The following is a 13,872-nucleotide window of genomic DNA, read 5'->3' on the forward strand; positions in this document are numbered from 1 at the left end:
TGTACAATAAATAAAGACTCACGGTTTGAAAATAAATTGTGGATATTTGTCTTTAATGTTTAACAATATGCTAAGGACGATCAACAAAAGAGTAAAAAAAAAAAAAGGAAAAGAGGCAGAAATGATTTAAAAACACATTTTAAAAACTATTTGCTGAGGATACATTTTCACTTCACTAACGTGTAGAAGAACTAACAATCAAGTTGCACTGCACTCACTCTTAGTCCACTGTCCAAGCGTCAGTGGACTTTTCCAGATACTAGCTAAATAACACATTTGTTCTATATGAACATCCATGACCTGTAATGTTACGTAAAGTGATGATGTAACAAGAAGTGTGTGTAGAGTCAGACGGCTGAGATAAATGTCGCTGGGGCAACGGTCAGTATAAAGGTTATCTGGCGGAGATATAGCCCGTAAATAAAACACATATAAAAAGAATAAGCCACAGAGAGCTTTAAGGTAGCTAAATGATGTCGGAAAACCTTGAAAACATGAAGAAAATTGTCGATCACTGACAAATATACTACAGTTCTGTCTTGTACGCGTTAAAACTATACACTGTACATACTGTATAATGTAAATATACATAAATCCCTTTGAATGTAAAGTTGTAGGATGGGACCTTTCTATCATTACCTGACCTTTTACTGTTCAAGTATACATGGTGAACACAAGCTCAAAAGCCAACTATCATAATGATTATAAAATGATTATAACAAGTGAACATTTTGTTTTCTCGGCTGATTTGAGGTAAAAAATGTACTCAATGTGTGCCGATTTTAGATAACTTTTGGCTGTTTTTATATTCAAACTATGCTTTAGTGAGGATCTTTGACCTTTCTAGAGAACAAACAGCAGTGGATGTTTCAGAACGATGTCTGTGTGTGCTGATGAAGACCAAAGAGCGCTGGCACTGTACCAAGACCGCATTTGGTCCAGTATGGATGCTTCACATTACTTCAAATCTGTGCCAACCTGCATTATACAACGAACATTTTAAATAGTGCTCTCATTGTCCGCCTCTTCTTTGTTTCTAACTATGCTGATGTTAGCGTGTCCATTGCCAGATTTGTTACCATCCAGTCCGTTTTCCTTGGCCTGATTCCTGAGTGTTAACTTCTTGTGTCTCTTGACGATTTTACAATAGAGGCCTCCCCACAGGATGTTGGACAGGAAGTAGAGTCCAGTAATCAAGCCAAAGTACGTAATCCTGAAATCAAAAGTACATTGGAACATTGTAATTGTTATTTCACTTCATTAAATTGCTTTTCATTTGATGTTTGTGTCTAAATCCAAGAAAAAGTATCTCATCGTTACACTTAAGCCGTGTTGAGAAATGTACTTTGTTACTTTATACCAATAACTTCACAGAGGGGCAGCTCATTAGCATTTAAAGCACTTTTTTTAAAACAGGGCTGAAATAGAAGGGTTTATTGCATGCTACATGCAATTTGTACATATCTGAGACCTATAATATATAGTTTAAAAAGTGTATAATAGGGGACCTTTAGGTAAAAACTGACTTTCGAAAAATGATTAACTAACACACATTCCTCCGGAAGTTTAGTTCCACTGTACCTGAATGCATGAGTATCATAAATCCTACATGCTCCCCGGCCTCCGCAATGCTTGGACCCCCACTTCAAACACGTCTGGTCAATCAGTGCTCCAAAATAGATAGGAGGAGGAATCCCACCTGAAAACACACTCAGAGTATAAGCCTAGATAACACCTTTTCATTTTTTTTAACAAAACCTACATGTATGTACAATACTCACCCAGAGTTCTTACGATCAGTGTCTGCATACCCAAAGCCAGTGACTTCAGGTCTGGCTGTATGGACCTAGAAGCCCAAACGTGATCATATTAGAAAGCAGCACTTTAGCTTCAAGTAAACACAAGAAGGAATATTTCCTACAATCGTTTTACAGAGGCAATTTACATAAAACCCAGCCATAAAGTGAGGCTCCTGTAGCTTTAGTGTCTCTGACCTGAGCAGTACGACGTATCCCGGCGTTCCTCCACAGGCAGAAATGAAAGACCCCAAGACGGACAAAGCCATGTAGATTTTGAACATGTAATCACAGTTGCTTATCCTGGGGCACTGGCCCAGCACCGCGGACATGTTCATGCCAGGAGTCATCAACTCCCCGGTGCAGGTGCAGTTATGAAACACCTGGAGAGCCAAAAAAGCAGAGAATCACTATTGATTGAGACTTTCAAGAGAAATTGATGCAACCTTGTCAAATACATATACAAGATAGTGTTCAGCTTCTTGTTTACCAGCTTTGTATATTACTTTTTAAACCTTGCATGTCAATTTACATATTTTGATTGATTTATGTTCATATAAACCCTGTGTCCTTTTTTTACATAATTATGTACACCACAAATATTTGTGTATTTCTGTTTACATGGGGATTTACATTTGTGAACCTGTCGTTTGCTGAAATAAAAAGATGCCCCAAAAATGATTGGTAAAAAAAAAAGTAGATAATCCTGCAAAACTTTCCTTTAATAATTGGCATTACCCGGAAAAATGTAAAGTCTGTCTGTTTGCCTTTAGTCTTAAATACAACTTGCTATCTCACCCTCTCCTTGCCAGTACCGCTGGAGGTTTGGCAGCCAGCCAGGCAGGGCGAGGCATACGTCATTCCGTTGTAGGCGCACACTGGGTCCCATTTCTTCATGGAGCAAGAACAGCCCATGTTGCACTGCGCCAGCAAGGTCTCTGGGTTGTAGGACAGCTGAGTATCCCTGGAGCACACAGACATGGATACACACATGAATATATGGAGAGAGGGTCATACATCCATAACTCATTTCAGTTGCATATTTGGCCTATTTTTATGTTGGTTTAGACGTTAGGATGTTGGTTTAGAATTTGAAGAATCTAGGCTTGAGTTACAACAACTTTTCTCTCAAAGGCATTTAATCGCAGAGCGTCACAGTGAGGGATTTTCATGGAGACTAGAAGTTTCATTAACTTTTAAACCTCAAGGTCTTAATGTAGGAGTGACAAAACTTGAAGTTGGTCGGTTCAAATCTGTAGGAGGAGTTTGTTAAGGTACAGCACCCTCAAATGCTCAAAAAACTACAAATCATTCGAAAACATGGCTGACTTCCTGTTAGAATTATGGTGTACCTCCAATTGATTTGACTTTACACCTGGGTAATAAGACTGGGTGATAAGAAAATGTGCACCCAACGTTTTACTACATCCACTTGCTTTTAAGTTAGGATAGTTTGCATGCTACTCACCCCTGATATGAGATGGTTATACCTGCCACCTCTGCATTGTCACAGCTGAGGAAGGTCTGAACGGAGAGCAGACAAAGGGACCCGAGGGACGCAGCGAAGGCCAGTCTGGCTGCTCCCACCACACCCAGCTTGAAGCGCTTCAAGACCAAACCTCCGGTGATGATCCCCAAAGCTACTGCTGGCAGGTTCATTATACCTGGACGGATAGAAAAATGGATTGACGATCAATACTGTACACTGGAAATACTATTAAATAAAACATGTAACGTTGGGTAATCATTTCATACTTCTACCAGAGCCAGCATTTATTAATCACCTTTAGCTACGGTAACTATTCTTACCATTTATCCTTTTCTTTATTCCATTATTAAATAATAACCATCTGGCATAGTAGCTAGCTTTCCAAACTATTTTTCTATTCTTATTCGCAACATAAATTACCCTTTTTTTAAAATCTATTTCGTTTAAATAATTTGCTACTCCACAACCTATTTCATAAGACCACCACATCATAGGCATTTGCATTTAAAGCAGCCATTGTTCTTAGTCTTATTTTACCTTTCATAATAGTAGTTGCTTGCATAACGATGACTTTTAACTATCAATATTCAGACAATAACTCTTTCAGCTAGCCATGTGAGTAAACAGTCATAAAAAAGGTAATTACAGCTCAGAGTGCTTCACACACACACACACACACACACACACACACACACACACACACACACACACACACACACACACACACACACACACACACACACACACACTCATAGCGGGCCACTTACAGTAGTGGATACATTTCAACTTTATCTATTGCAATCACACTTCCCTTCAATAACATCATTGTTTCATTAGGGCCAACGAGTGCAGTGAAGGCAGGGTGAATGGAGGCCAGTTGTTGCCGTACCTATGAGGAAAATGGCTTTAGAGGCCGACTGGCCGTAGATCTGCTCAATGAACTTCTGCTTGAAGGTGATCAAGCCGCTGAAGCCGTTGACAGAAACCAGGTAGGTGAGAACCATCAGCACGTAGATGGAGTTCCTGAAGAGTCTCCTCAGAGATGGAATGAAATCTGGTGGAGAAAGCACAAGAAAAAGTCATTGATCATAATAAAATAAGTCTTTCCCTAGCAAAAAAATAAATGAAATGCAGCAGTCGTGAGAATGCAATATCTGTATAAAATATATATATTTTCTATTAGATTTATTCCGATATAATATACCAGAATAAATCTAATCTAATCATATAGTATATATAAATCAGTACTCTCCATTCACAGCACAACTGTTTATACACACATATGAAGTAAGGCATGCTTATATATTTTCAGTGAAAATTCAAGTTTCATTTTAAAAAGTTGCCCGACGGCTCGTTGGACAAAGGAAAAGCAATTTGCACAGTTTGCAAAGCCGAATTTAGTTACCACAGAAGTAACACGTCTTTAGTGTATCACTTCAAAGCAAAGCACCCTACTGAAATGACCTCCACGGGACTGCGCCAGTCTACACTACAGGAGTGTGGCACTCGTGGGCGAATAACGAAACCTGTAACTGAAAAGTTAACCAATTCCTTGGTTACTTGGGTAGTTAAAAACTGCCGCCCAGTTAGCACAGTAGAGGATGATGGACTGAGAGAAGTAACCATCGTATCAAGAATACACACGTTGTATGAGGATGAGAGGGCTCAGCGGACGAACATTCTTGAGCAAGCAAAGCACATCGCTGTCACAGGTGACCACTGGACGTCTGTCAACAACGATAATTATTTGGGCGTCACGGTGCATTTCATTAATCAAGACTGGACTCTGCAGTCGTTTGCACTTACTGTGAGTAAAACCGAGGAGCGACATTATGCCGAGGCATGTGCTAACCATTTTCTGGATGTTGCAAACGAATGGGAAATCAAGGAAAGGTTGACCACACTCTGCACTGACAGCGCTTGTAACATGGTAGCTGCCGCGAGGCTACTTCCATTTGAACACCTGCCTTGCATGGCCCACTCTCTGCAAAGAACGGTCACAGTCTCACTTAAAGACAGTGGATTTGAAAGTGTTCTGGCCAAATGTCGCAAGATTGTCGGGCACTTTAAGCATAGTCCATCTAACGCTCAGGAATTCAACGAACAGCAGGTTGCACACGGACTTAAGCAAGAATCACTTGCTCAGGACGTTGCAACAAGATGGAATTCTACACTGGAGATGGTAAAGAGGATGCAGAGAAACAAATCTCCACTGACCACTACCCTGGCGCAGCAAAAGAGCAAGGTTGCCATGTTGACTGACCAGGAGCTTGCCAAACTGCAAAAGCTGGAGGAACTACTGGAACCTTGCAGGTATGTTATTTATTCCTGGTTTCTCCTCCCTCTCTTTCTTTCTCCCTATCTCCTGTGTACAGTATATGTGTACCGTTTTCTCTCTCTCTCTCTCCATCTCGTGTGTGTATGTTGTTTTCTCTCTCCCCCTCGCTTTCACCTGTGTGTGTGCTGTTCTCTCTCTCTCCATCTCCTGTGTTTGTATGTTGTTGTTCTCTCCCTCTCTTTCACCTGTGTGTGTGTAGGTTCTCTGTGTTGTTAATAAAGATTTACTCAAATGTTTAACACCTTGTGCTTTCCATTGCAGATATGTGACTGAACTGCTGGGGGGAGAGCAGTATGTCTCCTGTTCAGTGGTCTTGCCAGCCTTACGCCACTTGTTCAGAGTTATGGAGCCCTCAGACGATGATCCAGTTTATGTTCTGAGGTTCAAGAAGGCCTTTACCACAGACCTAGCTCAACGGAAGGATAGCACCAAGCTCAAATGGCTGAAGATCACTACTGCCCTTGACCCTAGGTTTAAAGACCTTAAGTGCCTTCCAAAAGATGAAAGGAGTGAGGTGTGGGCTTCAGTACATGACCTGATGATGAGAGAGACACCAGCCCAACAACCAGCTGCTGAGACAACAGAGGAGCTGTCACCAAAGAAGAGGAGGAGGATGTCTATCTTGCTGTGTTCTTCTGATTCAGATACAGATGACGAGGAGGAGTCCATAGAGCATTGTATGGATCGCTACAAAGCAGAGCCAAAAATGGACATAGAAGGGTGTCCACTACAATGGTGGTCAAAGAGAGAGGGAGCACATGCCAGGCTGGCACCCATTGCACGCAAGTACCTCTCAACCCCTGCAACCACAGTGCCTTGTGAGAGATTGTTCTCACTCTCAGGCCACATTATTCAAAAGAAGCGAGCTTCTTTGTCCCCTGAGAACGTAAACAAACTGGTCTGCCTCAGCAACTGGCTGAAAGTAAAGAAGGACTAAGTAAATTATCTTTTTGGAGTGAAAAATGCTCAATGTTCAACGTTCTTATTTTTTTCTGCTTATTTTTTGTATTTGCACTTTGCATGTGTGCATTTTAAGCCATTAAAATGGTCTTTGAATTGAAATATACTTTCTCTGTGTTTATTCTACATTAATTTGATGATTCTGCATAAATAAATATTCATTATAAGCTTCAGTTTTAAATAGAAAAATGCAATTAATTATTTATGGATAGATTAATCGCGATTAATTACAGAAATTGGTGCGATTAACTAGTTAATGCTTTTTAATCGATTGACAGCCCTAATTTTCACATTTCCCTACATCGTCTAATTGAATTACAACACTAACTTGCCTCTTAGTCTACCTGTCAAAACTCAGCAGCAGAGGTTTATTTTACACATATTTAACACCAATATTACATAACCTCATTTTAAAATACTTCTTCAGTCGATTTTTTAAAAACTCTTCAAGTATATTTTCAATTTTTTTCCAATTCCTTTTGCTGTCATATGACTACTAAAAAGTTGGACACTTTTAAAATATCACGTTGTGTAATTTATTATGGCATGACTGGCCTTTAGGTAACTGTTTCCACATGTTTCTCTGTCATTCAACTTTTGCCCAGATTGCAAGAGGGTAACAGGTCTAGTCTTTGGTTTGTCTAGTCTTATACCTGGTTAATGATTAATCACAAGCCCTAAAACCAGTGGTGGGCCGTCAGGGCCAGCAAGGCCTTCTCTGCTGGCCTAAACATCATCAGAATATAAATTACATTTTGATATATTTTTTCCACAAATACGTATTAAATTATTCCCCATAGTCTATTCTCTTCATTTTATAGCGTTCGTCTTGGCTGCGCTGCTTCCAGCCTCAGAACGAGATTTGGAGGGCTGGCCTTTATGTTAGAGCTTTTATCCAATCATATTTCAGCCATAATGTGTTGCTAGGGTCAAAGAAATCTGCCCTTAGGCCTTCAGAATCAACAGTGCGGGCGGCTGTAGCTTAAAGTGAACGCAAACAAAATTGTGGCGTTAACCAATCAGATTTCGAGGTGGCGACAACGGGCTAGCTAGCAGGCGTACGCTAACGTTAGCACGTGCACATCTTCTGATTGGATACGCACTATTGAGAGGCAGAGCTAGGCAGTAGGCAGAGCCATACAGTCTATGGGCAAAGCTAGCAAACAGAACTAGAACTTGAGCGAGCTAATTTGTGTAGATTTCTACAAGCTATTTTTTTCAACCCACAATGGCTGAAGGAGAAGAAGAGATCAATTTGGTCGAAGATATAATAACAACGCCATTTTCAAAACGAACTTTTCAAGTAAAGCTACACATCTTGAAAAGGTGAACGACCAACTCCAACGCTAGCGAGCCTAGCACAGCAGGGAAACTACGAGCGGTACCCCTGGCTCACAGCCTCCGAGAGGCACTGCAAATTGTACTGCCGGGAATGCCTGGTATTTGCAACTGATCGATTTGGTGTTTGGAGCCACACTAAATTTGCAAACTTGAGTTGTCTAACCAAGGCAGCAACGAGACACCAAAGCACGGCTGGGCACTTGGAAGCACTGGTGCTTTTGAAAACCTTTGGGGACACCCGAGTGGATCTACAGCTCAACGAACAAGTGCCCAGGGAAACGGAGCTCCACAACGAAAGGGTGAACAAAAATAGGGAATTATTGAAAGACTGATTGATTGTGTCCTGTTTTTGGGTAAACAGGAACTTTCATTTAGGGGACACGATGAAAGCGCCGAGTCCAGAAACAGAGGACACTACGTGGAGCTTCTTTCTTTTCTTGCTGAGAACAACACAGATTTGCATTACCACCTGTACACAAACAACATGTTTACTGGGACGTCAGGCAAAATACAAAACGACCTGATTTATGCTATTGCTGAAGTGATGGGAGAAGAGATCAAAATGGAGATTCAAAAAGCACCCTTTGTCGCTGTTATGGTGGACGAGACGTCAGATGTGGGTAATGTAGCACAGCTGGCACTTGTTCTGCGTTATGTGACGGACACAGGTGTCAAGGAGCGGTTTGTCAGATAATCTGATTAATTGAGTTAACTGTAAATGCTGATGTATTGATTATAAATGCTTCAGAAATATTAATATAACTCTGTTGTACTTGACTATGTTAAGGTGATGCAACGCCCGGTTATACTGCGTTTCTGTCTAAATGTATAGTTTCTAGAGCCATGGCGTCATAATGATGGTATTAAGAGGTGGAATAATTCAGGTAGGACTGTGTAGGACATCACTGAAGGCCTAGGTGTGAAATGCACGGCCCGCCACTGCCTAAAACCCATAAGTCTGCACAGTAACACATCTGTTTTTGTTTAAATTAGAATAAAGATAGAGGATAAAGGTGAACATATGTCATCAACACTTGTGCTTTAAAGTGTTTTGTACTGATGGATGTTACCTTTAGCCAAATCCTGAAACGTAACCGGCTTCTCCTTCTCTTCATCCTGGGTTTCGTCGGGCAGGAAGTTCTCCTGCTCTGTCACTGTGCTGAGCTCTGTGCCTTTACTCTCCTCCTGCCCCTCCTTGGGCAAGGACTTGGGAAGGAAAAAGAATGGGATACTGGACAGCAGGATCACGGTGCCGGTCACTATAAAGCCCAGCCACCAGGCCCCCACCCAGCGGGAGTCCTTATAGTTGATGGTGACAGAGTCTGGGAGAGGAAGATGAACTAAGATTATTAAGTGAGTATACGACTTGAATCTGTAACCCTGAACTGTTTTGGTCAGTTTAGACATTAGGGTCTGTCAACAGCTCTTATCAAAGCAGTAAAAAGGTATGTCAACACAATCAAAATGAGTTTGACCTTGCCAAGTAGGTTCAAACAGTAAGGGGTTAGCTGTTTTGTTGAAGGATTGGCCGTATTTGGACAGAGAGGTTATGTGTGATAGGTCTGCAATAACTCAATATGTGGGTAATTATGACTTTATGGGTAAGAACAACCTAAACCACAGTCTGCATGTTGTGCAACTTTAACACATCATGTTTTTTCCCTGATTGCGGCGTGCTGTACCTAAATCCACAGATCCAATGTCTACGTAGATCTTGGCAAGGAAGGACCCGAGCATGAACCCAAACATAGGTCCAATTATTCCCACTGTATGGATGCAGGCTGGCGAATGAGGAAAACAAAAGAAAAAAGGTCATTGTGCAAATAATACAGGATAGGCACACAAAAAAGTGAACAAACACCTATAGCCGGACACTAAGTAAGCAGCCTGATAGATTCTATATTAATGAAATTGCTGATAAAAATTGGCTGAACCCTGAATCAGTTTAAAGTTACCTGCATTTGAGAAAATCAGCAAATTAATAAGTAATTAATAGGATATTTGTTTGTATTTTACAGACTTTACATCAGTGCGTTGGTGGTGGAGGGAAACGCACTTATTTGTGTGTAAAATGTGTCATAAAAAGGATCATTAGGAGGTCAAACGTAACTAACCCAAATAAAAAGGAGTGTTCTCTTCTCTGGAGAAGTCATCCAGGTAGGAAACACCCAGAGGCATGATGGGAGTTTCTCCGATGCCACGCAGCATGTTTCCCAAGAATACATAGATCCACATGGAGGAGCCGGCTGCCTTTTCACAAGCTGAGGGAGGAATAATGGGGTCAGAATGGGAAATTAAACTTTCTCTTTTTTTCAAAAGCTAATCTTTTGCTTGCAATTATGAATGGATTTGGGGTCCTATGTGTTTTCTGGTTACCTGTTCTGGTCTCTAAATCGGGCATCTTATCGGCTTCAGCCAGGCTGTGGTTGGACAGGCAGGGCAGTAAGCTCTCAGTGCTGTTGACGCCATTAGTTTGATACACACTGGTCTCATATTTATACCTGGGAATATTGAGAAATGTTCAAAAGTGAACTGTTTTACTTTACACATCTAGGTTTTGGAAAGATTCTTAGAAAAAAGACGGATATTTCAATATCATTTCCATTTCTGTAAAGTCATGTAATGTGGTTAGCATACACAATTAGCTTAGCATTTTTTAAACATGTCTTTGGGGGCCGACTAAAAGAGTTTACTCTACTCTACTCTACTTACTCTAATTAACTGTTAGTGTCACTAAAATTAGCTTGGCTACTGCACGACCAAAACATCCTGTCCGTATTGTTATGTCTTAATGTTCTAACACTTTGATGTTGCAGAACACTGTGTCAAGGTTTTATACTTCGCATTATCACAGGAAACAGGAAGTAAATATCCAACCACTTGTACCTTGGAAAAAGATAAAATAGCAATTTTTTTTAAATCACATTATACACCTCTTGGCGTCCATCTTGAATTTTGCAAGGGGAGGTTCTTGTCTTTTGTACCCTGAATTACAGTAATTATTTGAGTCTTCACATTGTGCTTCAAGTAAATGCTTAGTGTCTCTAAGACCCACATCAATTGATTTGAATGAACAATGTGATTCAATACTGCAGGGCCACAGTTGAAACATAAACAATGATGTAAAGAAGAAGAAGATACTAACAATCCCTGCAGGAAGTGAGGCAGGGCTATCAGGAAACATCCACCCGACATGATCACACAGCCAATAGCGATCAGCCTGGGGCGGTGCAGCTTTGCGCCAAAGTAGCTCACAAAGGCGACCACCAACAGATTACCTGGGGTTGGGGTGGGGGGGAGACCAATTACTAAATACATTTATGAATAACTTTTAAAGAAAAATGTATAATTATGCATATTTTCTTGATTAGATCGACACATGTTTTATGTTTGTACGCTAACTGTGAAGCTACCAGTGGAGGACACATTACTCATATATTTTAATGAAGTAAAACAAAGGGAAATACCACAGTGCAGATACATTTAGATACAAGTATGAGACCTACATTCAACATTGTGTTTTAAAATGGATTTGTTTTGAAAATGGATTAAACAAACTGAATTTGAAATGGTTTTTTTTCTTTTAAGGAAGGATTATTCTTGGATTACATAAATCGAAAACATCTATTCATTTCTAAACATTTCATTATTTAAATGTCATTATTTATTTTTTACTTTATCCTTCAAAATCTTAAAATGGACATATTAAAAATGTTACCCACCCATTTCGAAGCTGCCATCTATAACCCCGATGAGGGAGCTGGGGACATCAAAGCGTCTCTCGATCTGAGTGATGATGCTCTTCATGTAGGCTCCGGCAAAGGCTTTGGAAAAGTATACAAATGCCATAGAGGCCAGGAAGAGCTGGACACACAAACACACACACAGCAAACATGTTGAATCTTCCTTTCTAGCACATCTAGGGGAAGTTTGACTTGACTTGGATTGATGAAACATGATTAGTAATCATCTCTCCTAAAAGACTTCCGGGTGAGAAGATTAAACACCTTCTGTTGCATAACGAGCAATGCAATAAAAGGTTGTTGAATTGGGCTCATTCCAATACAAAGGATCAAATGATGTCATTGTGCCTTACATAACTGAAAAGGAGAAGCGACTGACTATAACAGATTGACTCATTTAATTACCTTACACATTTGGAAGACCTGCAGTACTTCACACCTTGTAACATAGATTATTAGATTTACTTTTACTCAGGTTAGATTGGTTTAATGTAAACAATACAACAATGCTGTTATCTTTAATTACACAGCATATTGTGGCTAGGATACTGGATTGTATGCAAGACCAAGTACAGTTGGTTTAAGTTTCAAGACGTAACAGAAGCAAGTTTAGTCAGCAGTATTATATTGACCCATTTTAAGATGTTGTTTGCATTACGAGTGAATCCTACATTTGTGTAGCCTTGACACAAAGATGTTAAAGATTAAAAAAGGACTTACACTAGGCTGTAGGTCATAGACAATGTTGTAATTAAGTTAGGAGAACAGATAATGCTCTGAAGATAGAAGTTTACACGCAAAAAAACACCTTATTTATCAACCAATATTAGCTGCAACTGATTTGACAGCGTGTTATTTTCTCATATGATCAATTAAGCGTGATACATAGTGCAAATATATGGACAGAAAATGGCACTCAAAAGCCGTATCGATGCACTTTAAAACTCTTTACATGCATACATTCCTTTAACTAGTACAAAACCTTTTTACTGGACTCAAAGTCTGATTTGGTGTCAAAGTCTCACATTTTATCATGTCAAGGGAAAAAGCATTTGTAGGATACAGGTAATACTGACACAGAAATGAAAAACCCAAGATAAATACAAAGAGATAGGGTTGAAGAAAAATATTATACAATGACCTTTCACAACTCAGCCATATCAGGAGTTGATTTGTTTTTACAACCATCTATGGCTTCTGACACTTTGCAATACTGGGTAACAAGGCTTTCGGCGTTTTACTGACCTTGATGTTGGACCAACATGCCTTACGTGCTTTTTGGGAGTCTACACTCATGTTGCTGCTGCGTGGTCAACAGATGCAAGGAAGCGGAGAGACACAGAGCCTGCAGGAAGACACCAAGATTATAAACACTTAAGGGTGTGGCAAAAAATTAGCATTTCATCTGATTGGATCAAATTGATTTTCTTTAAATTTGTACTACTTTTTTCTTACAAAGTCTGCAGTTTTCTAATAAAAACTAAAACATCCCTATCATTATGTATAAAAGTGTACATTTATAATAAAAGTCAACTAAATACATTTTGAAGAACTTAAAATTTGAGATTTACCACCAAATTCTAATTTTCTGGCCCTTTTTCTGATTACAACGCTGACAAAATAGCAGTTATTTAGTTGCAAAAGGTAAATGTTTTTCTCAGTGCATGTTACAGAAGACCTTAATGCAGAGTTATAAGACGTGAAAAATCTGAAAAAGTGTTTACCTGAGAGGCAGCAGTGGTCCTCTGAGAGATGGTAGGGATTTTGTGAAGTGGCTGAGGGCTTGTTGTACCTGGTAGGACTTTGTGCTCAAAGCAAGAGTCTTATCAAAGCAACTAGTTATCACCTGTAATCAGTAACCCACTCATGTGCACTTGTTGATCGTGTCAATAAAAAGCCCCCTACTCCCTAACTCCTTCAGCACTCACACAGACACGCACGCGCAGAAAACCCTATAACTCCCTGCTCTGGTCAGGTAAGGTCCACTGGGATGTATGAGTGAGCAGCACATGAAGGTTCAGAGGTTCACGGCGTGCAAACACACAAACGCTCGGCGCACACTCGCACATCCTACTCTGTGAACATCACAAGCCTTCTAAATATCCATCCTTTTGTATGCACAACAAACAGCATCAGCGTGAAGCTGCTAAAAGTTTATTTTACAAGCCTGTTGGTGTGCAGGCTTTCAAAGTCTGAAATGGCTTC

The 13,872-nt window shown here is 40.1% G+C and overlaps 1 protein-coding gene across 1 annotated transcript; it reads right to left on the reverse strand.

Moving 5' to 3' along the window:
• Positions 1 to 34: 34 nt before the first annotated feature.
• LOC134879441 (solute carrier organic anion transporter family member 1C1-like) lies at positions 35 to 13,532 on the reverse strand. The gene is made up of 15 exons (XM_063905956.1): positions 13,392 to 13,532; positions 12,913 to 13,012; positions 11,647 to 11,788; positions 11,070 to 11,202; positions 10,301 to 10,425; positions 10,039 to 10,185; positions 9,607 to 9,705; positions 8,995 to 9,246; positions 4,175 to 4,339; positions 3,265 to 3,460; positions 2,595 to 2,760; positions 1,995 to 2,179; positions 1,782 to 1,846; positions 1,582 to 1,699; positions 35 to 1,213 (listed from the first exon to the last, which is right to left on the reverse strand). Exons 2-15 carry the CDS (start codon positions 12,961 to 12,963, stop codon positions 1,000 to 1,002), a joined length of 2,058 nt encoding a protein of 685 aa, XP_063762026.1. The 5' UTR covers positions 12,964 to 13,012; positions 13,392 to 13,532; the 3' UTR covers positions 35 to 999.
• Positions 13,533 to 13,872: the final 340 nt, after the last annotated feature.

The sequence above is a fragment of the Eleginops maclovinus genome, chromosome 17 (assembly GCF_036324505.1).
Source record: "Eleginops maclovinus isolate JMC-PN-2008 ecotype Puerto Natales chromosome 17, JC_Emac_rtc_rv5, whole genome shotgun sequence".
Classification (NCBI taxonomy): domain Eukaryota; kingdom Metazoa; phylum Chordata; class Actinopteri; order Perciformes; family Eleginopidae; genus Eleginops; species Eleginops maclovinus.